The sequence below is a fragment of the Dermacentor silvarum genome, chromosome 3, assembly GCF_013339745.2.
Source record: "Dermacentor silvarum isolate Dsil-2018 chromosome 3, BIME_Dsil_1.4, whole genome shotgun sequence".
Lineage (NCBI taxonomy): Eukaryota > Metazoa > Arthropoda > Arachnida > Ixodida > Ixodidae > Dermacentor > Dermacentor silvarum.
In genome coordinates, this window is record NC_051156.1 from 181734607 (window position 1) to 181758639 (window position 24033).

Below are 24033 nucleotides of genomic sequence, written 5' to 3' on the forward strand. Positions count from 1 at the left end.
CATGATGAGGTTCTTTTTATGAAGGGGTGGAATGATAGGTATTGGTACGAGATATCGTGGCAATACGATAATAGAGTCGGCGCGCGATGTGCTAAGTCGCGGGTCTGAGGTGCCGATGTGCGAAATGCCTGGTCGCGAGTCCAAAGAATAGACGCTCGGTGAGCTCAATCGCGCAGTCCGAGGTGCTGACGCGCGAAATGCCTGGCCGCGGGCTCGAGGAGTCGACGCTCGAGGTGCCGATGCGCGAAGTGCCTAGCCGCGGGTCCGAGGAGTCGACACTCGATGAGCGATGTGCCGACGCGCGAAATGCCTAGCCGCGCAGTCCGAGGTGCCGACGCCCGAAATGCCTGGCCGCGGGCTCGGGGAGTCGACGCTCGCGATGCCGACGCGCGAAGTGCCTAGCCGCGGGTCCGAGGTGTCGACTCTCGATGAGCAATGTGCCGACGCGCGAAATGCGTAGCCGCGGGCTCGAGGAGTCGACGCTCGATGTGCTTAGTTGCGCAGTCGGAGGCGCCGATGCACGAAATGCTTAGGCAAGGATCCGAGAAGTCCGCGCGCGATGTGCTTGATCGCCGAGTCGGAGGCGCCTACGCGCGAAAGGCTTAGCCTCGTGTCCGAGGATTCTGTGCCCGAAGCTTGGTCGCGAAGTCCGCGTCGCCGATGCTCGGAATGCCTAGCCGCGGGTCTGAGACGTCCACAAAAAGCGAGATCGGCCACGCTACTGCGATGTCCGCATAGCGCCCGCTTTAACACTCGTCGAGATTACGGAATCTGTCCGGAGCTCGCGAGGAGACCGCAACAACCGCAGACGCCGCCGTCACGGGCGAACCGCGCTGGAGTCACGTGGCGGGCGCGGCCAATCGGTGGCTCCGGCAAGACCTTCAATCATTGGCTTTTTGTGTGCTCGTTTCTGTATGGAGGAGATAGCTGAAGCGGCAAATTTGAAGACGGAGAAATGCGCTTTCCAACGAGACCAAGATGGCGGCGCTCGGCTGCGCCGTTCCGGAGATATCGTGGCTTGAAAAACGCCGTTCTTTCGAGATTTCCGCGAAATTTTTCAGCACCTTGGCTGATACAGCAATTTTTTTAGAGCACTTCTACTTGGTTTTCAGTGATGATATTTCGGAATCAGATAGAATAAGAGTTATAGAAACTGAAAATTTGATTTTCAGAAAATCGATTTTGTAGCAATTTTTCGCGATGCGAAAGCCGCGTCCCCCCTTAATCCAATGTGTGCAGGAACTTGCGCTCCCCAATTTTCTTGTTGTGTACCTCACCTGTGTAATACCAGTACCGAGCAAGAAAGAACAAAAACAATTATGAAGTCATTTTGATAATATACTTCTAATCTCATCCTTTATTCACAGTGCTCTTGCAAGCCAAAATTCTGTGCATGTAGTTTTTGAGACAAGTTGGATAGTGCTGTCCCTGTAACAGAGTGCTTTAGCATAAATACATGTATACTAAGTAGTGTAGAAATGCTGTAATGCCAGAAAAAGCCAAGAACAGCGAGTCTCGACTCTGATGCTGTTTCAAGTGGCTCGTTTAAGCTGTTACCAGACTCTTGGCCATTTCCATTGTGTCAGGCAGTGTTGTTTGTGGGGCATGTTGTCCAGCCATTGCAATAGAGATGCAAGCACACTCTCCCTTCGCTGGAGATCTATGCACATACAATAATAAAATGCCAGTCTGCATTCATTCTGCACAGCTCAGAGAGATTATACCCCTTCCCCTCCTCCTCCAGCTTTGAGTGGCAGAGTGGGTGGATGAGCAAGTGAATGCATTTGGCCAATTTCCTAGCTAATAACACCTTTTTGCAGAGAAAAGCAAGAAAGATACCTTATTGACAATAATGTTGCTGTTGAAACACTCAACATTGACAAATAAAGGTGCATAGTCTATCATTAAGCAAGAATTTTGCAAGTGCATTGGCTGAAATGCAGCGTCACAAGCCTTCACCACTAATACTCTAGTGTCTTCTGCTATTTAACTATACTTTCTGCGCTATAACGCACTATTACGCTAGTAATGGACACTGTCTCCTTAGCTGGCTTTAGTGCCATCACTCTTCCCTCGGACTTATGCGTTTTCTTCTCAATATGACACATAGTTCATCCACATATCACAATCTACATTTGCTCATGTCATTTTTCAATGAATAAAACCTTAAATCTTGCATGAAACAGCTGGTGCACAAGGACTTCATGAAGAGGCTTCAACTCTACGAGAACACATCACGCACAGGTTTACGCAAGCTACTGCACTTTCAAACTGCACATATCGCCACAAAATAAGGCAGCATGGAACAGGATTTTTATTTTACAGTTTATACAGTGTTGTCAAGAAAGCCTTTGGTGAACTTCTCTTGGCCATTTCTCCATCCTACAACGGTAAAAAAAGAACATGACCATAAAGACAGAAATGCAAACTGCTCCAACTAATTACCACTGTAGGAAAGTATAATTGTTCAAGTGCAAGAAAGTATAATTATTCAAGTGTTCTTAGTGCAAAATGATGAAATCACGTTTTGATATCCTGCACTAAACCAAGTTATACAGATATCACACACACCAATCTGACAGAACAACAAAGTGTCATGTCTTCTGCACCCTGATTAGAATATTATCAAGATATGCTACACATGAAAGTGAAATAGCAAAATGAGATTATTTGATAAGAAAGCTCACCTGTTTTCAACTCAAGCAGGTCAGTCTTTAAAGCCCAGGCGTTTTCTCAGCCACTCTCATCTTCTACTCTGATGTGGTAACCTAGTGAAGGTGATTAACAAGTCTGTTAAGATCTCATCCTCCACACAAGAGTGACGGCAGTTGCGATACTAAGCAGCTCTTCAGAATGCAATTTGCCCTCACGTCAACCTATTTAAACTCCATTACATCACTGAGACTGATGTCTACAACTACATAGCCAAGTCCTACATCAGCCCAATCTTGTGCTTGCAAATTACGCACCAATGTAGTCACTCCTTTAAAGACATTTCTTTTCCTTCGGCACCTTGCAGTTAAACGTTTGCAGTTATTGTATTGGTCATTACAGCTGTAGCTTGCAACATCTATGCTTACAACGCATAGTTTGGTTCCAAGAGTGTGCTCTTGAAAAGAGAAGAGAGAAAACAACTTTATTTGACCCGTTTTACAAAAGAGGGGGTGGGGGGGGGTCGAAGACGCTCCTGGCCCCGTCACCTAGGAGACGGCTGAGATATCTTGTATCTCGGCGGCTCTCTCGGCCAGTCGGGTCGCCCAATCTTGCTCGTGGTGGTCTGAGCTGAGCAGCAGGGCTGCCCATTTTTCTTTGTCTTTTATTTGGCGGCCCTCGAATGGTTCTGTCTGGGGACATGCCCACAAGATGTGTGGCAGGTCCGCTCTGTTATTACATATTTTACATGATTATGTATAATTTCCGGGATAAAACCGGCTGCAAGACACTGGGCTCGGATACATGTTGGTCTGGAGGAGCCTCCACACCACTGCCTGTTTCTTAGTTAATTTAGGGTGAGCCGGGGGATACCGGGCCCGGCCCAGCCGATAGTGATTGGTAATTTCTTTATATGTGACCATTCGATCTCCTCTGGACCCTGGCTGGGCTGGCTCACTTGCTCGGCGAGTAAGTCCTCGAGCTACTGTGTTGAAAAGACACTGTTTGTGCAAACTCAGGCCAGCGCTGCCAGATTTTATGCTCAAACTCTTAGACCCAGGTTTACAAAGCCGAATTTACCATCACTTCTACATGCTCACCACACCACAGTTTAACATGACTGCCGTGTATAACAGACCTGCCCTCCCTCCCCCCCTTGCACACGCTTCATCGTGTTAACGCGAGGTCGCTCTCCTATTCCCTTGCCCACGCAGAAACACAAAAAGCCAGACATCGCTCATCAAGCCACCATCCTTCTCGGCTCACCTTCACATGCTTTCACTCGCACGCAAAGCATACAGGGTGCGGTGCGACAGGACCTTATTGCACTTAGACTTTATACGGAACATGACGCTGCTCTGCCGTCCAGTCACTCTTTGTCGCCATGTGGCACGTGATTTGAGAGGTGCGGTCGCACGCAGCCACTTGTAATTGAACCATTTGACCATCAGCGTCCATGGAAGTTTCTATTTCTATTTTCTCAATATTCCTTCGCAGCGGCAGTGAAATTTTGTGGCTGTATATTGAAATCGTGTATAAACACACTTCGTTATATTGAGGTTCTGCGGCGAAAACATTGTAAAACGTTAAATACTTCGTTATGTAGAGAATTTCGTTATACTGAAGTTTGTCATAGTATTGAGGTTTCACTATCTTATTTGTTTGGTGCTGCCTTATATCTAAAGGATTCAACACATCATGGGAGAATAGTTTTGGGAATGGGTACAGTGACGACAAGTGTGCAAAAGCTACAAAAATAGTTTTCATTGTTGGAAACTTTGCTCGGTTTAGCCCACATCTGCTCGCGAGAAAAAGTTCTCAAGATGCCCGATAAGTTATTCCTCTTTCCTACATTTATATTTACACCTTTAGCTCGCAATAAGCACCCATTTTTGTATCTTCAGGTGATAGCTAGTCCAAAAAAAAAAAAAAAAAAAAAAACTCTCCTATCTGAATGCACATGCAATAGCACGCACATAGAAAAAGGCACTGATGCCGCAGATGTTTGACACTCTGGCAAGAAGTGTGCATAAACTTTTTGGATATGGCCTCCAATGTGCCACTTTGTTTGTCATGCGTTGGTCTGTTTTACGAGGGAACTAGTTACATATAATTTTTTATTAAAACCCCTTAAGGTCAGTGGAACAAACAGGTCTCTATTTTCTAAATACCCATGTAGTGTCAGTGGGACAAATACGTCACACTTTTTGAAACTAAACAGCTCGTTGTAATGAACTGAAATTAGTTGCAAACTATACTTCTAAGCACCTTATTTACTTATACCACACAAAAATATTCATGAATTGTGGTTCACGAGGGAAGTAGGCTGAAATAATTTTGCATCAAGGCCCTAGACTAGAGGATCAGCACAACATATGCGGCCCACGTTTTTAAGGTAAAATAAAAGGCTTGGTCCGGAGAAGTGAAATTTGTTGTATCTAAGTACCTCATTTTCTCATACCATGAAAAATATTTCAAGAGTTTCGCAAAACATTTATGCCATCCCACAAAAGGGTTAAATGTCCTGCACCAGGTTTCAGGCATTTCAAACAGATAAATAAGCACAGCGGTTAATTCATGCACTCGCAAACTATCAAGTAGCTGCACAGTGTGGAAAGAGCTGAAATTTCAAACAGAATCCCAAGACCCCTCCCTCTAGAGGTAGCCCTGCTTCTAGCCACAGAGACAAGGTCACATACACAAATGCCTCTACGTAAGACGCACAGCCTGCATCGTCAACAATTATGGCACATTAAATCATGCAATAATACGTGCTCAATACCGACACTGAGAGTAGAGCACTGCACGGACCGGCCCGAAAGTCCGGGCCGGGCCGTCCGAATCGTTTTGTCGGCGGGCTCGGGCCGGGCCCGGGCTTGAGGCCACGGGCCCGGGCCGGGCTCGGGCTTGAGGCCACGGGCCCGGGCCAGGCTCGGGTTTGAAGCCACGGGCCCGGGCCAGACTCGGGCCCGCTCATTGAAGGGCCTAAGTAGGCCTTCGAGCACACGCGACCGTTATGCATTGCATGGTTATGCATTGCATTGCACTGCACGGACCGGCCCGAAAGCCCGGGCCGGGCCGTCCGAATCGTTTTGTCGGCGGGCTCGGGCCGGGCCCGGGCTTGCATTCTGTGCCAAGCTGAAGTGACACGTGCAAGATGACTGTCATCATCATCATCAGTCTATATTTATGTCCACTGCAGGACGAAGGCCTCTCCCTGCGATCTCCAATTAACCCTGTCTTGCGCTAGCTGATTCCAATTTGCGCCTGCGAATTTCATCACCCCACCTAGTTTTCTGTCGTCCTGGACTGCGCTTCCCTTCTCTTGGTATCCATTCTGTAGCTCTAATGGTCAATCGGTTATCCATCCTACGCATTACATGGCCTGCCCAGCTCCATTTTTTCCGCTCAATGTCAATTAGAATATCGGTTATCCCCGTTTGTTCTCAGATCCACACCGCTCTCTTGACTGTATATCTTATCAGATGACTATATCTTATCAAAGAAAATAGTAAAACAGATGAAGTTCTCATTTTTAATAGCGGAGCTGTTTCAGCCGGGCCTAATGTGTCCGCTGAATCCAAAAATGTGGGCCGATCCTGGCAGCAGTGCAGAAAGGATCCAAGCGCAATGGCACATACACCTGTGAACTAGCGAAGCTGAGCCTGGATAAGTCTAGCTAAGAATAGTGGGAACTAATTGCCTATCAATAGGCAATTGATAGCCAATCAATAGCTAGTCGATAATCAATCAATAATCAATAAATTCCCGAAAATTCTGGGGATGACTTGGTAGTGCTTAGCCTAGCTCAAATACGTGGCCAATACCTTACGATAGCCAATCGGCAGCCAATCAATAGCTAATCGATAATGGATCAATAATCAATAAATTCCGATAACTTGGTAGTGCTTAGCCTATCCCAAATACGTGGCCAATATCTCGCAATAGACAATCAATAGCCAATCAATAGCTAATCGATAAACAATAATTAATAAATTCCGGGAAATGCTAGGGATGACTTGGTAGTGCTTAGTCTAGTCCAAAAGCCAGGACTAGCTAGGTGCCCATCATCTCCGCTGTCTCTTTAGCATTGCGCAGCCAGTGCAAGCTACGCTAATTTGTTTTTTTCCTTTTTCCGCAAAAACGAACATTGTTTCCGCGTAAGGAAAAATAAATTATACAAAGAACCACTCCTCAAACCATTTCCATGGTTTCCGCTTTTGCGATTGCACTATTACCAGTGTCGATAATATGGCATTATTTTAGCGCTAAGGCCAGTTACTTTTTGCTTCAATGCATAAAACAGCGTTTTCCTCAAAAAGTTAATTAGAACGCCCATGAATTTTGTCGGGCATATTGAAAATTGATATCTCGAAACTGGTTCAGTCCTGAGAATTCGTTCCAAGTGGATACGCCTTGCGAACTCAGCGGCTAATTCGTAGATTGAAAGATGTGCCGTAAAATAATTAAAAAGTTAATTCGCATAATTATGTTAAATATTCAAGTAGGCGTTTTTACCATCCATTAGGCCATCCATGTCAGAATTAGCTTGTAACTACAAAAAAAAAAACAATTAGCCTCCTTAGAGCGTCGTCGCATTAATGCGAACACAAGAAATCCTGAGATATGGTCAATTCCATACTTCAGAACACTCTATAAGCATCAGTCGTTAATACATGACCTACCATTCACTTTCAACAGATACAAAAATGGCGGTAATTTCAGTAAGAAGGAACTCAGCTGACACTTTGGTCACTTGTAATGTATCTGATGTGATTATTATTCTGCCTTTCTGTATGGTTCTGAGTACATAATGTAAATCCTGTTTCGTTTTCTTAGCAAATGTTGATCTTGTAAAATTCAGTCTCATGCTATGTTGTATAGCTGGTGCTGCGTTGTTTTGTATAGCTAGTATTGTTATTGTAGTGTTGTTTAAAATGCATTCTGTTAAAACTTTTTCCAATTCTGTTAACTCGCCGTTACGCAAATATTCTTTGCCTTTCCATTCATAGCTATTTCGTCTATGAGGAATTCCAACGATAGCTGGAAATATATGTGAATTATTTTGCATGTGTGGTCTTTCGGGTCATGTCAAGCTACATATGTAGCTTTTAGTCCAAAATGACCGTCCAGCATGTAAACTGGACGATAAATTGATTTGATTTGATTGATTTCGTCGGACACTTTGAAAATTATTATCTCGAAACTGGTTTAGTCCTGAGAATTCGTTCCAAGATGATACGCCTTGCGAACTCGGCGGATATAATTAGTGGATTGAAAGATGTGCCATGAAATAATTAATTAAAACATTAATTAGCATAATTATGTTAATTCTTCAATTAGGCGCTTTGATTTCTCGGGGAAGTAATGGCCACCTCATCGAGTAGTTTAGATCAAGGATTGTAACTGTGCTATCTGCCACAGGCAATGTTTAAAAATTTGGTTCAGCTAAAATGAAACGCCCTGTATATTTGCATGCTAAATGACATCATAGAACCATATCGTACAAATCAAGGTAAGTACACGCGCACCACCAGAAAAATACTAGCACAGGCAATGGGCCGGATTACTGATGTTCCCGTGGGAGAAACAAAGATTTCGGCCTTTTATTGCTTATATACTGCAGCTGAATAAACCTCGAGAAGGTGAGGCTGACAGATACGGTACAATCTGTAAGTAAAAAAAAAAAGGAATTTTTTCTTACAGGCTGGGCCTGGTCATGCACACGCGGGCCCTAGCTAAGCTTAGTAATGAACGCCCGGGCCCGGCCCGGGCTTGGAACCACGGGCCCGGGCCGGGCCCAGGCTGGTCTCGGTCATGTACGCTCAGGCCCGGGCCGGGCTTGGGCCTCGTAAAGCGGGCCCGGGCCGGGCTCGGGCCGAAAAATCAGGCCCGTGCAGTGCTCTAACTGAGAGTGCACTGTGCAGCAAAAGATGAGAAAAAAAAAATATATCCTCTAATAATGAACCAATTCGAAAAATTCTTGCGGTAGGACGCTCCCATAGATGGCATCTTACAACTTCCGGAGTACAAACAAATTTCGCAATGGGGCCTGGCGAGGGATTATACAGTAAGTATGAGACACACCCTTTGCTCTTGGATGCCTTCTTGCCCGGCTTGTCCATGTGGCTGTCATCCCGGCCATCGGCACCCATCTGGTCATCCACATCTTGTGATTGTACCTTCAGATTCTTCTTTATGTTTGCCACCTAAGGGAAAGCATTCAAAAGAATGTCGATCTCATTACATGCAACAGGGATACTCAAACGAAGCTCAATATTTAGTTTTTTGCCTATTTGAAGCATCACCCTGCCAGCCTGCAATAACGTCTTTTTCATGATCGCTTCTACAAATCGTGTTTGACTCAGCTTCCACTAGAAAATTTGCAGCATACACGAAGTGAGCTTCACAATCTCCGATTTCAGGAGCATTTCTGGGAAAACAAACTTGTTTCAACTTATCTTGGTTGCTTCATACCATGCAAATTTTGAAGCCCTCCCAGATGTTTTTGTACCTAATTCTGAAACATTATATGAAAGGTACACTAAAGCAAAACACTATCAGTTTAGACTGATAAAGTATTGTCTGAGACCTCTATTGTCATTAATTTCACAATAATAAGGTTGATTATTAGAAGATAAAATGAAGGTCAAAGTTAAATTTTCTTAAATTTCACACCGACATCGCAATGCCAATACATCAGAGTGAGGTCACGAATTTCAAAGTATTTTTTTTTTTTTTTTTACTATTTGGACTGTGTGGTTCAGTGAAAGTTCCTGAAACTTGCCATGTTCACTCCTTTAGAACAGAATGAAGTAAGGGTGTGCGAATACCGAATAATATATTTCAAATCGAATATCAAATCGGATCAAGAAAAAAAAAACAGAATATTGAATCGAGTATCAAATATCAGAAAAGCTTTCATAAGTTCAATGCTTACAAATTTGGCGCAAGTAATTACAGTATAGACCACTTATAACGTAACCGCTTATAGTGCTGTCTTTTCAGACTCCTATTAATTTTCCCATAGCACTCCATGTATACACGTATCGCTTATAGTGCAGTTGCGGGAAACGAAATACCAGTTACAGTGCGGCTGCCTGGGAGTACGGAAGTCGGCGGAGACTGCGAACGCTCCCCTCAAACGGGCGCCCCAAGGAGTGCTCGAGGAAGAAAGAGATGAAGTGGAGGAGAAGGGCACGTGGTGCGAACGAACAGCCAGTGAGGCTGAAACCAGAATCATCCAGAATCTTGAGTGCGAGTCGAGCTGTGAAATATCACAGTGCGCATAGCGAGCGAGGGCCACGAAACGGCCAACGCTCGCTTCACAATAACGGCAGTAAACAAAACTTCAGTGAGCGAGCGGGGGCGGCGCCGGCGCGGCACGGCGAAGGACGCACGCGGAGACCGTGGAATGTGAGGGAGGAGGGCGGCAGGGAAGCGGATTTCGCCTTGGCAACTCCGCCGCTTCGGTGGCTCCCCTCGCCCTCCCTCGTAGCTCCCTCACTTTCGACTGTCACCGTGCGCGCCCTCCGCCGTGCAGGCGCCGCCGCTACAGCCGGCCTGGCGCCAGCTCCTCTCGTTTTCTGCCGTTATCAGGAAGCGGGCGTTTGCCGGCGTGGGTAGTTTCGTTGGCCAGCCTGGGACAGCGCCGCTGCTTCTCTCTGCGCCGTAGCCGCAGCACGCAAGGTCAACACGTGACTAGAAAGTAGAGGAAGCATAAAGGAGAAAGAAGGATTCACTGCCATTTTCTACTCATGGCTACGGTAGCGTGGCTGAGACGTCGGCACGTATACGCATATTCCGGCGCAACACAGAATCGGCGACCTTGCCATTTGAGAGAGGGTGAAATGTCCGCCGCGTTTTTTTTTTTCCTTTTTTTTTTTTTGCTTTGTTCGTGCACTACATTGAGAGGTCTCCCCTAAGCTTTTACTCTATGGCGGTGCCGGAGCAATGCCAGTTGGAGGCGCCGCCGCATGATTTGGTACGAATTAACGAGATTTGACTGTAAATTGAATGCAAACGTTCTAGCCGCATTCCTCGACTGTCGCATACGCGTGGCGGCTCAGTGCACATGTTTTGCATATGTGTGGGCCTTGAAAATTGTTGCTTTGGTTATAGTGCGGTACCGCTTATAGTGCGGATATTCGTGACTCCGGCGACTTACGTTATAAGCGGTCTACACTGTACAATGCTGCGTATGCTAGGGAGTCTCCCAGCATTGCATAACAAGAATGTAGGAAGCTATCAGCAGCTTCGGTACACTGAAAACAAGATATACCGTACGTTCTACTCTTATTAAAGGGAACACCAAATTAGTAAGCCAGCATTGATTACAGCTGGAGATGTTTTTTTCATCAATAAATTCATGGTGAGTAGAATCAAGTGTATGTTTTCCCTCTGAAACTAACGAATTAGTGACGTTCTGTTATGCTGAATACCAATGAGGTTCTCAGTTTAATAGTGGACCAGTGTTGTGCGGCAAGCTTTTATTTATTGCATAGAAAGTTGTGCTTTCCAGTCTTTTCTCTCCAAACGACAGAAGGGCTATCCCATCTTTACGGCTGGTGGGCTATCGGTGGAAAGATTGTGCATCAAGCGGCTCAATCACCGCTCCGCACATAGCCGGCGCCGATGGTAACGAACAGGTGCCGTCCGCTCTGTTTCATTGCCAGGTTCGGCGTGATTTTCCACTTGTCAAAGATCAAAATCTGGAGAGTCACGGCAAGTTTGTGCGACGCTCGCCCCCTTTGTTTATCCACCATCTGCGCAAATGCTTGCAACCGGGTCATGACACTTTCGCGCCTGCCATGTGAATCCCCAGTTAGCCTTGTGATGGGTTGCTCGAAGCTACAAAATGAGACCGATGTGCGTCTGCAAACGACATCAGGAACGAGAGGCTGCCACAGAGTGTGTCAATGGCAGCCGTGAACTACTCTATTGCCATCCCATGCACTCGGTTTCGTTTGCAAGGCGGTTTGTCGGCTTTCGCCGTACGTATCACATGGCTGCTGTGAACATGCGTCAATTCGGCACCAAACTGTAACTTTGGTCGCCCACGCCCGATGAAGCAACGCTTTAGGCCGGTGTGGTAACGGGCCGGAAGCCGCTGGAAGCGTAGCGGAGTGCTTGCTGCTAATATGTTTATACGGGTGGCTCATCAGTGATCGGTCCTGAAATCATGCGTGCGGCTTAGACTGACAGCTGTTGAAGCGGCGTGGAGTTCATCAACGCGTATCCAACAATGATCTGCGTGCCTGTCGGCAGCTAATCAGCTCGATCAGCTCGCACACCCCTACAATGAAGTCCCTTTTGACCGACAAAAAATTAACTAGGACTTAGGAGACACCGTCAAAATCATGATGCCACGGTAGTGAGCTGATGCAGGAACTTCAAGGTGGCGCGCTGCCACCAATCTTTTGTTTTTTGTGCCTTTTCTGGCTTACGAAGCCTCTTGAGAGTGGTGTTTTTGGTACAGTAGGACAGTAAATACAGTCTGTTAATTCGGCCCTGGTGAGATCGCCGAAATAGATGGAATTATTCGGCGGGTCAAACTAGGAATTATCCGGCGGGTCGAATTAAACAAGATGCAGAAAACATTCCGCTGATACATACCGCTGATTCATTGGCAGTATTTGGTCTCTTCTAAGACACTCCCAAATCAAACGCACGCCCACTTTCTAGGTGTGCAAAGTAAAAAACTAGCAAGGAATAGCATTACAGCTCCTGAACGAAGTAGACATCTAACGTGCACCCAATTTTGTGGCTAGAAAAATTTTTCCACAATGGCGGCTGGTTTTCTAAAATCATCTACGCCAGACACTTTTTTTTAAAAGTCAGCTCCACCGCAATACAATCGAGTTATGCTGTAAAGCATGGGTTTTCAAAGTGGGTTCCGCGGAACCCTGGGGTTCCGCAGGCCCCTGCTTGGGGTTCCGCGAGCCACTGATAAATTTTCCGTGGTCTCGAGCTCGCCAATTAAATGGCTAAAATGGCGAACAGGAGGTGTGCTCGATCCACAGAACTTCCGTTACCCATGCCCGAGTGTCAAAAAGCACACCACAGTGCGTAACGGCAGTACGTGAACTGCGCAATAAATCCGCAAGCAGCTTGTAGCCACCCAACCTTCGAAAACGGGCAGCGCGCCTAAGCTTTCGCTCTTGAATCTCGGAGGCCGTAACTTACCAACATGCGCATTTCTCCCGTTTGTCGATAGGGTAGGTGTCGATAGCGTGCGCAAAAATAATAATTATAATAAATGCACAGAGCACCACAAATGCGCGCCGCGAAAGAGCAGAAAATTGCGCTAGCGTCCAAAAACGAAGCGGCGCAGTCCGGATCGCCATGGTCCTCAGCGGCAATCGTACGCGATACGTGACTGCCAGCAACGCCGGAATGCTTTGTGCTTATTTGTGCCCTCAAAGCCCTTATTGTTGTGTTAATCGCAGCGCGTAACACCGCGTTGGCGGCTAGCCGCGTGCTTCCATAAGTGCGTAGTCGCCATCTGTGATCGCGTCGATAGCCACTACAGTTTCGTCCGCAGCGGTTGCGGCAAACAGTAGTTTCGTTTTGACTCGGTGCGCGCGTCGGCTGCGTGCCTTCATAACTGCATAGTCGCCATCCATGATCGCGTCGATAGCGACTGCGGATTCGTCCATACTTGTTCCAGCAAATGGTAGTTTCGTTTTGACTTGGTGCGTGTGTTGGCCGCCTGCCTTCTGAACCGCAAGGTCGCCGTCCATGATCGCGTCGATAACGGCCACGGTTTCGTCAGCAGCGGTTGCGGCAAGAAGTAGTTGCGCTTTGACTCAGTGTAAAAATGTCAAAGATTAGGAGCACCGGCTACATCACGATGGACGGACGATTTGTTGCCCACCAGCTCCGTAGCGAAAAAATAACCGGATGTGCACGCGGTAGTGAAAAGCGTGTCTGCAGATGAAGACGCGCGCCGCGACCGCGCTGCAAAGGATGTTGCGAGGCCTTCGCCGCTGCTAGCCCTTAATCAGTCATGAGATGACAAGAATTTAAGCTTCCTCACTGCTTTTGTGGAAAATAGAAACAAGATTTGCTGATGCATTCAGCAAGTAAAAGCGTGTTGACGTAGTAAGCATTCAGTTATTGTTTTCTTGATGCTCTGTATAATTCGACATTAGTTTAATTAGGACATTTTAATTCGGTTAATTCGGGGGGGTTCCTTGGTGCTTCATGGAGCTTAGCAGCGTTCCCCGGAACGAACATGCTTGAGAACCCCTGCTGTAAAGCATAACTACTGTTTCAAAGGCGGTTTTGGTTTTCTGTCCGACTGCACCGCGCTGGCGTTTTTTGGCCCAACCTTCTTTTTAAAAAATAAAGGACAGGCGTAAAAATAAAGGAGTCAGGTAAATACCATAATCAGACACTGTGAGCTATGCTTATTGCTTGAAAATCTTCCTAGGGTGGGCCGAAAATAGGTGTTTTCAACAAGAGATGACGTGTGTTCAATGCACTGACTGTTCCCCTAAGCTCCGCCAAAACAGATGCTGCCACTAAAGGGGTCGCTGTAGGGTCCCTTAGGGGTCAGGCGCATGCGTGCTGACTGGTCAAGTTCGAATTATCTGGCAAAGGCCAATTTTAGGATCAAAATAATCAAAGTTTGGGTCCATAGAAATGCGTGGGTGTCGGCATGGATCTTTGGTTGGGATCTAAAGGGCAACTAAAATCGATTGACCGGAGTCAAATTAACAGAAGTCTACTGTACAGGTGATATCATTTTTCTCTTTAGTGTCCCTTGAATACCTATTGAACATTGATGCTCCATTTTGCCACAAAAATGTTAACGCGTAAGGTGTATCTGCATTTTCTTCCCTAGCTTGCGTAATGATGTCTATCTTTTCTTGCTTAATCTAACCTTTCATGCTTATTTACTTGACTGTCCATATCTTATCTGCGATCCCCTTTGCTCAATGCTCCTTTTGGAAAGTATTGTAAGATGCTGGTACATTGCAATACCTGTAATCTCTAGTAATCGCTGTAACATACTATATACAGTCGACTTCTGTTAATTCGACCTGACGGGACAGACGAAATTGATCGAATTATCCGGCAGGTCGATATTAAACAAATTGGATAAAAAATGCCAGAACACCGTCAATCCATTTGGCAGTATTTGCCAGAGTCTTAACACTACCCCCAAATCAAACGCAGACCCACTTTCTATATGTTCAAAGTAGAAAACTAAAGTAAAAATTATATTAAAGCTCTTAAACAATGCAGAAATCTAACACGCATCCAATTTTCTAGCAATAAAAATACAAGTGTTACACAATGGCATCCGGTTTCCTAAAGTTAGCTTCGCCGCAGTACACTTGTGTTATGCGGCAAAGCATACAAACGTCGCGCAGGCAATTTTCGGCCGCCCCAAAAAAGGCCCGCTTTAGAATTGGGTAAATACTGTAACCGGACATTGTGAGCTACAGTTACTGCTTGCAAATCTTCCCAGGGCTGGCCAAAAACAGGCATTTTCGACGGGTGATGACATGTGTTCAACGCACTGTCCCCTAACTCAAGCTCCCCCCCCCACCTGAGACCGACACTGCCACTAAAGGGGTCACTATAGGGGTCACCACAGGGGTCACCATAGGGGTCAGGCACGTGCCTGCTGACTGCCCAAGTTCTAGTTATCCAGTGAAGACCAATTTTAGGATCGAAATAATGAAAGGTTGAGCCTATAGAAATGCATGGGCGAAGGCCAGGACCTTCGGTCATGATCACATTAACCAGAAAATCGAATTAACGGAAGTATACTGTATACCAGATGATATTATATTGACAAAAATAAAAGAAACCACTCATGCTTTGCTAAGTGACGAGATAAGTAGTCTAATCTTGATTTTAACTATGCTTCTTGTAACATTAGGCGTAAGAGCTCCAAAAAGTAACAGCAGCAATCAAATACAAGACACACATAGGATGTACAGGGTAATTCACCTCATTGTCAATGTGCTGCTTCAGTTTCATGTGGGAGTCCTTCATGGCATTAGCACGGGCAATCTGGCACTCAATGCTGTTCACTACAGTCTCGCAGCTTGTGCACCTAAGGTGGAGAAAAGCATAAATAGTATTTTAATATGTGTCAGGTAATGTGGAAGCAAGTGCAGCCACATCTTCAGTTGCTGTTCCATTCTGTCTAATAACTTACAATAATTGCAGTTATTAAAAATGACCAGTTACATTTTGTAAGTCAAAGTGAAAACAACAGAATCCTAGCCTTACAGTCCCTTTTCGGTGTCTTTCAGCCAAAAAATGCGAGTTGAAGAGTTCTTGGGTGTTACCTGTTTAAGAAATGAACAACCTAGTGGCAACAAAGACAAATTTGCATTCTGAACTCAATATTTTACCACAGATGCACAACTTGGGACTTCTTTTACCATTTCTTATTGACACTGCAGTTGTGAGTTCATCACTGCACCCACAGGCTACAGCAGAAACCTTGTATAGAGGGCAAGACACTTGTATAGAATGTGGGAGCCACATGCTCTGGAGTTCACTGCCGACATCTAGAGATAACACCTGGTTCAAAACTGGCTCAACGTGAGCATGCATGGTTATGTTTTTGAGATGCCTAGCCTTTTCTCAAACTGTTGGCAACTGCTTTCGACACCAAGGCCACTGCCTGAGGTGCAACACCACAAAGTGGAGGCGTAATTACACAATTCAGTGCACGCTGTGAATGTTCAGTGCACATGAACACAGCTACAGTTCCATCACTGTTTTGCCAAGTACTGCAGGTATATTGCGAGCAAAGGGTTTTGGATTGCTGCGTAGGGCGGCAACATAGGAGCAATCATGATGGCAAAAGCAACTGCCAAAGCTAGCGGTGACCAGCAGGGCAAGAGAAGACAAGGCATCTCGTAAATGCAGCTAAGCATACTCACATGCAGCCAATCTCGAAAGAAGTGTTATTGCTATATGGTGGCCGTGCTCTAGACAGATGTCTTGCCCTCTGCACCTACCAGTGCTGTACGTTAGTCAAAGCTGCAGTGCCTATGAACCCTACCAAACTCCCATGCTCCCAGTTACAGTTCCTTCGGTTCCACTCTCTGCAAATCCCAAACAACGAAGTTTGAAAGATCAAATTGGATGCTCTATTTTGGGGCATTATCAAGCGAAGATAGCATGCCAGTCTCTATTCCCCCATTCTCTCTCCATTTTGCAACACCAGAAGACTAAGGGGAAAGACTAATACAGTTTTGGGTGGTACACTGCTCTTCTAAAGCCACTTTCCATCAGCAGGAAAGCTTAACCATTAGCGGAACCATTTCGGTACCATTTCCTTAACCATTTTGGTACTTTGAAGGTAATAGCTCTACAAACAGGAACAAGACAAAAGTGTTTGTGTACTTTCATCTTGGTCCTGCTTTTAGCTCCATTACCTTCAATCCCCCTTCTAAGTTTTGTGCCTAAACCATGGTACTTATATCATTCCAGTGACATGGGTTCTATGGCACATTTTCATGTACTTGAGACTTTTACGAGTATGAAAAGCCAGCAAAAATTTCTGGGGTGAGTTTTTATATTTCACTTAGAATTTTGAGTCATTCTTGTTTTTTATTGGTATACAGCAGACAAGCCTCTAGCGGATGTTGCCAAAATTTATGATGGCATGGAAACATTGCTGAGTCACAGAAAGCTGGTTCAAGTTGGATTTGCCACCCAGCTTATTTATGTCCTTTCTAGTGCAACAAGCTTCTGGTAACAGTAAGCCCCATTTGCGATTCCAGATGTGTGTTCTACTAAGCTAGCTTAACTTGATCTATTTTTTTTGTGTCCCCTATTATTTATTCATTTATTTGTGCATATTGTCAATCCCAATACTCATTATAACGGAAGGGTTAAAAGTTAATAGTGAATATATATACTGTTTACAAAGCCAACAATGGAATTGTATAATAAATTAAATGCAGGTTTCAGGTTGGCATTAACAAATATATTTTGTCTGTAACTTGAGTTGGCTTAGTGCCAGTGCGAAACAAAATGCAGCGTAAATTACCATTCTTGGAGCACTCGGATGATGGTGTTGACATCCTCGGGACGGATGTCCCTGCCAATGGTGTAGTCCACTTCCAGCTGATTGTTCTTCTGGTCCAGTTTCCCTCGCACCACGTCCGCGTAAATCACATCGATGATCAGATCCTCCAACTCCCGCAAGTTTTTCATGTCAAGTTCTTTTAGCAACGTGGAGTATGGGATGCACTAGACGGGAGAAATAGGGTATAGCAGCATTTTTTATATACAACATCTTGGGAAGCGTGCAGCAGAAGCACTCCTCAACAGCTACAGCTAAGATCTTTGGATAAATAGAGAAGGAACCATGAGGTAGTGATATGACGGCAAGGACGCTTTGCAAATTACTGCATCCATATAATGTGTAAAGGTAAACTTTAGATTATATTATGGGATTTCATTTCTGGTGTTCAACATACAAGCCATGAGAGACTTTATAGTAAAGGGCATTGGATTGGTTTCATACGTGAGCATTGTTGCATTCCGTCACCATTGGAGTATGGACGCTCCGGATAGAAATCAAACACATAACCTCCTGCTCAGCAGCAGTATGACATAGCCACTGAGAAACAGTGGTGGATAAAGCAAACTTTGAGCCATTCACTTGCAAGCGGACCAACTAAGCAATTTACTCGATATACTCAAAAACTGTTCACATGCTAAACCTTTTATCCAATCCACAAATGTGCTTCTGTGCAGTGCTGCACTTTTTCCTCACTAGCAGTGGCTCTTGTGTTTGTTCAAATGAACAGAGTAAGAAATGCACATGACAATGCTTGGTTGTCGAATAAATTATTTCTCCACAACAGCCACATCTTCAACCTTTCAACTCATAGACGCAGCCAGCTGTGCACAAGCCTGCAGACTTAAAATATTTAGCTACACTACCAACAGCTTGGTAAATTATTCTATGGGAAGGCTGACAACAATTATGAAAAATGTTTATTAACTATGTGGGTGTACTTAGGCTAAGGGAGCCACAGGAATAGTGCAGCAGTGGTGGAATGGTTCTAAATAGCTAGAAATACTGCTCCTATACAGAGATCTCTCGCTGCATTCAGACCTTTTTAAATGATGACTGGATTAGATGCATGAAATAGTACACCTAGTGGGATGTCATTTTCTATCATTATAATTATGCTTGAATGTAAAAACGCTGAAGATGTGAGAAAAGTAAAAGGGCATCATGCAGTTTTAGTCTCATAACTATCTTAAGCACTCCGCAAAGCTACAGGACAGACATTAAATAAAAGCACTTCCGTGTGTCACAAAAGAGGTTTTATATATAAGCCCACCAAATTCAAATTTTCTTAGCTCACCCTTCCCTCTTTTGTGCCTGAGAAAACTACTGAATAACCACGAATGCTCAGCAAACATTCCTTAAGCTGAGACTGACTTTCCCCTCTCTTCCCACAAATTAGCACTTAGTGGTGCATGACGGTGAAAAGATAAAAAAATGTGTATTACCTTTGTTTTTGTTGCTAAAGACACTATTGTGAGGTGCCTTAATTTTGTAATCATAGCTGGTGTTAATGGTGGAAATTGAGATTTGTTCTCTGCAAGGGAAAAAAAAAATTATTGCGCAAGGGTCACCAGAAAAGACACAAGTATGTACAGCAATCAAGAAGAAAAAAAAGAAACAGAAAATGGCTAGATTAGAAACAAAACAAAGCTGGCAATAAACCTTTAGAGTGCTGGGCAAGTACAATAATGTTTTAATGCAGTTAACACTCTCGAATTCTATGAACAGACTACAACAACCACATCAAGGTACACAATGGTTTATCTAACTGTCAACAATGACACAGAGTAAGATGAAAAGGTTTGGTTATTTCACACTAATCTCGGCATCAATGTTTGCAGGTCTAAGAATACAGCAATATAATGGAGAAACCTAACCAGCTAACCTTCATTAATAAGCACCGATAAATAATTTTGACAATAGATGGATTACAAATAGCAGCCTAACTCAATGCTAACAGCAACACCAAGAACTACCATGACCACATCCATGACATTCCAACTCACAATTTGTCATTTACAATCTAAAACAATGCTGTTTCATCACAAACATGCACCTGGTAACTGTGGCCCTATCATCATGTCACTGCACTATGCTGCTGTGCGACGCTGCAACTTTGCAGTTGTGTTACCAAATAGTACAGGATTGAAAGCAGAGCCATTTTTTGTGCGAATAAAATGAGTAAACAAAAAAAAAATTGAACAAATGGAAAAAATAACAGCTGCTACTCACCATGGTATGTTGCATAGGTCCCAAATGCAAACAAGTTGAGAAGGTTTAAGTAGGTGCTGTGGGGACCATTTGCAAGCTAGAAAGGAAAACAAAAGAAAGCTCAACACAAAGCGCAACTGATCACATGGAAAGACTAGCAGTTGCTGTGAAGAAGTGCAAACTATATTGTGTTTACAGCCAATCAATGTTGAATTTGAATGTTGTATCCTATAACTGATTATTATTTGCATCGTTAAATACCATGAATTCTAGCATGCAGTTGATGCAAAAGTTAACAATGCTGAAGTGGCTGACCAGTGATATTGTTTTATGTGCTATGACAAGCAATACATCGTACACATACCATTTGTTTAGCATTTGCCAGTGTTAAAACTTGAAAGGGCAGACCTATAACTAAATAAAAAGCTCGTAGACTTCTTTCTTATTTCATGAGTCAGCTTTCTTGCATTACCCTTCTTTCACAATGATAACAAACCACATCCCAGAGATGCAAACTAAGTACAAAGCAGAAATTGCCCACAGCATGGACATAAAGCCTATCACCTCCACATGCACCTGGTGTATGCTGGCTTTTGAACTTCAAAGAGTGCACATGCCTTGTTGCTAATGTGAAGGAAGAGCTCTGGTGCACAGGTACCAATCATCCAGAGGGAATTCTACGGGGCTCTTGCTTTGCCCAGGCGGCGCTGCGAAAATGGTGCTAAAGAGCGCCCTCTGTCCTGAACTGGGTAGTACCAAGCTCGGTCGTCTGCTTCGGAAAGCACGTTTAAATATGGGCCCGCCACTTTTGGTTGTGTTGTACGAATATCGAATATCGGGCGCCAAAGATTTTTTCACGGGTGGCACGCTACGCAAAGGCAAGAAATTATGCAACGCCGAATACGTGTACGCCCTTCAAGAAATAAGCGGCGAAATTTTAGCGCGGTGTCAATCGCAACTGAAGCAAGTCGCGTACGAAGTTGAACTTCAGGTAAGGTTTGCATGGTACTAGATTCAGGCGCATAAACGCGAGGAAAAGCTTGCTATAAATGAATTCACAGCAGCGATAAGCAGACATAATGTGTACGGAACTATTCGAGCGCACGACGGTACCCCCGCGCCGTGACGGCAGCGGTCTTTCAGCATGCCGCGAAACGGCGGGCCTCCTGCAATCTTTGTTGACTGCATGCCGCTAGACAAGTAATTATGCTTGCACTGTAGTAGCGGCCATCTGTCCCTAGCAACTGATAAATAACTGATGCAATGCACATAAGCTCACAGTAGCGTACATGCAAACCGCGCTGCAGCGCAAGCTCGTGCGCTGCTTGCTTGATGTAGCTTTTAATGATAGCATTCGAATATCGATGTGCTGTAATCAATGCTGCCTCAACGTGCTGGCTTGACGTCAAGGATGAGCACATTTAACTCTCAAACCTGTGCTGATCGTAGTGGGATAGCGAAGTTATCCAGCGTGCCCTGACGCTCCGCTTCCTAAGGCCTTGAAAGAAAATGGTAGAATCTGATGTTGCATTCAGGCCTTCTTGCTCATGGCAGCTCACGACGCAGCAGTAACGACGGTGACGCTTTTTTGAGGCTGAGCTAGGTCTCTCCGGATTGGCGTCGCCGATTCCTTCTGCTTCCAGCATTACGTCTCACGGCACACGGAGAGTCCGTTTTTGTTAAACTAGGCTGCGGCCCGCTCGCAGCGTGGTCTCTGAGAAGTGACGAGCCTTTCCGCACTCGCAACAGGGCAGAAAAAGGTGCGAATCGACGTAAAACTCGGGCTAGAAACGTCCTTCTCCACAGCCAGGGCTCAATACTACCCAAGCTGGTACTACCCAGATATAACTTTTCTCGCCGCCACCAGGTGCCGCTACAATACCTCAAACTCCAGCACAAGACACCCAGAAATGTTGTAGACGTGGTAATGTGCAAGCAGAGAGCAGTACTTCTTGCAATGGAACAAAAGTAGCGCAAGGAAGCATTTCTAGCAGCAACGTGGCACATGAAAACTGGAGTAAAACACAGCCTCCAGCGATATAAAGGTTGCTGCTTGGCAAGTTATTTTTCTTTTTGCAGGCTAGGCTATATGCAAGCCCTCTTTCTACTTTGTTTGCTCATATTTGCTGTCTACGCATTGAAGGTGGCACGGCAGTGCACAACGGTAATGAATGAATTGAACTGAAATGAGCTGGTGCAGCAAGAAGTCGGAACTCAAAACATCTGCAGCATCTCTACTGGAAGAGTTAGCTGTACAATTTGGGCATGCCTTCTAAAGCACTATTTCAACAGCATGGTGACAGGATGTGCATACACATACCAGCTACAACTGAAGGAAAAATATCTGCAGCAGGTTTCAAATTCTGTTCAGAGACTCACGTTTTCTTCGAATACATTTCTGACAGCATTCCATCAATCTCCACAAAAGCTTGAACCATTAATCTGGCACAGTGAATACAAAATTTTTCAACGGGAGCTCCCTGGGCATCACCATAATGCCCTCCGGGCTGTTGTGAACACCGACTCACATGCACTGAAGAAGTGGCAGCATGTGCACTCTTGCGCAGCAGCCCAGAGAGTACATGGTCTTTTCCCCATTGGAAAAGACTATTCAAGTGAGAAGGAAAAGAGGCATGGCCTTTCTTAGCCTTAAAAAAAAGGAAAAGCTATTATATTTTTACTAGCATGGATAAACAGATGTAAATTTGGTGCACTGTATCTGAGTGACAATGTGATTGGTTTACAGCTTACCTCCTGAATGTTTGGCATGTCGAGTAGTTCTCCAAAGACATGAACGCCAGGGGCTTCTGTGACCTGCTTGATGAGTTCGGCGGCTGCGGCGCCTTTCGCTGTCTTGGCCAAGAGAAGGTACTGTTCCAGCTGAGATGACTGCATCATGGTGGTAGTGGCGGCGGCGGCGGTATTGTTCTCAGCCATGGCTGCCAGACCACACTAATCTGCACAATTCAATCAACGGAAGAGACGCTCAAACACAACCTGCACTAGACGAACCACTCGACCAGCCTTATTGATCCACATTACCGATCAGCAACAGGTTCTTCTAAATTCACATCCGCACGTTTCCTCATGCAACCATCATGGGAAAACAGCAAGAGCTCCTGCGCTGAGCAGGTTAGGCTGTACTACAGCAACAAAAGTAAAGGCAAGGCAAGGCACTTGTCTATGCATTGTCAGTAGCCCTGCTCCATAAGTCACCGGCCGCATTTCCAAGGCCAGCGGCAATAAATAACTCTTCCTATGAAGCTGCTGCACCTGCCTAGACAGGTGAAGCTCAAGAGTTCGATACCGTGCGCAACACATGAACGGAAAACCACTACTCCTGGTTTGTGAAACGCGGTGTGTTTCTGCCAAGCCAGAACTGTCAAGATGACTCGACGTAGTCAAAACATTGAAATGAACTAAGCGGATTGAACTAGAGTCTAATCTGAACGTCTTAAAGGAATACAACGTAAGCGACCGTATCATTTACGCTTTATGCAATGCAATTACGGTGATGACAGTGATGCAGCAATAAGTGAAAATCGTAATCTCGTAAGAGCATGCCACAAGCTGCCTCGACAATACGACTTCAAAACGACGTCCTCATGAAATATATTGAATCAAAAAGCATCATACACAGCATCATGCTGCTTTAAGACAGGTTAAATGCTCTCTTAGCAATCAGTGCAAGCTATCGAACAGAAAATATTAGTTTAATAACGGCAACTTGGTGACTACTGCGAGTACTCGCCAAAGCAAGAACATGCGTTCACACGGTTGCAACGACGGCGGCACACAGCTTAGAAAAGTGTTTGTGAACAGAACACATACTTACGATAAATATGGTTATATTAAGAAAAGCTAGCGCTGCAAAAAAACAGCTTTAAAAGGGTACTATACGATCTTCAACTATGTATACAGCGTCTAGTCTATTCAACCCAGAAATACAGTACAAACGAAATCAGCCAGCAAGCGAAAATCATTTAGTTTCGTACTCAATGAATAAAACATTCTGAGAATATAACATATTTACAATTTGTTTTATCAAAAGTATTGTTCTAGTAAAAATTAAGTAACGGCATTACGTATTTTTAAGTGAAGATAAG

General features: G+C 44.9%; 1 protein-coding gene across 1 annotated transcript; it reads right to left on the minus strand.

The window, feature by feature from the left end:
- Positions 1 to 2291: 2291 nt before the first annotated feature.
- On the minus strand, positions 2292 to 23907 carry LOC119446189 (COP9 signalosome complex subunit 7b-like). Its single transcript, XM_037710551.2, has 9 exons — positions 23763 to 23907; positions 22679 to 22884; positions 19949 to 20024; positions 19162 to 19250; positions 17681 to 17883; positions 15619 to 15724; positions 8740 to 8861; positions 2688 to 2768; positions 2292 to 2382 (listed from the first exon to the last, which is right to left on the minus strand). The coding sequence occupies exons 2-8, from the start codon at positions 22862 to 22864 to the stop codon at positions 2744 to 2746; spliced, it is 807 nt and encodes a 268-aa protein (XP_037566479.1). The 5' UTR covers positions 22865 to 22884; positions 23763 to 23907; the 3' UTR covers positions 2292 to 2382; positions 2688 to 2743.
- Positions 23908 to 24033: the final 126 nt, after the last annotated feature.

Excerpts from the sequence above, each read along its gene's own strand:
- LOC119446189 (XM_037710551.2), bottom strand. The coding sequence starts at position 22,864 with ATGGCTGAGAACAATACCGCCGCCGCCGCCACTACCACCATGATGCAG. Across the intron at positions 20,025-22,678 it reads ACATGCCAAACATTCAGGAG|CTTGCAAATGGTCCCCACAG; the intron begins GTAAGCTGTAAA and ends TTTCCTTTCTAG. Across the intron at positions 19,251-19,948 it reads GACCTATGCAACATACCATG|AGAACAAATCTCAATTTCCA; the intron begins GTGAGTAGCAGC and ends TTTCCCTTGCAG.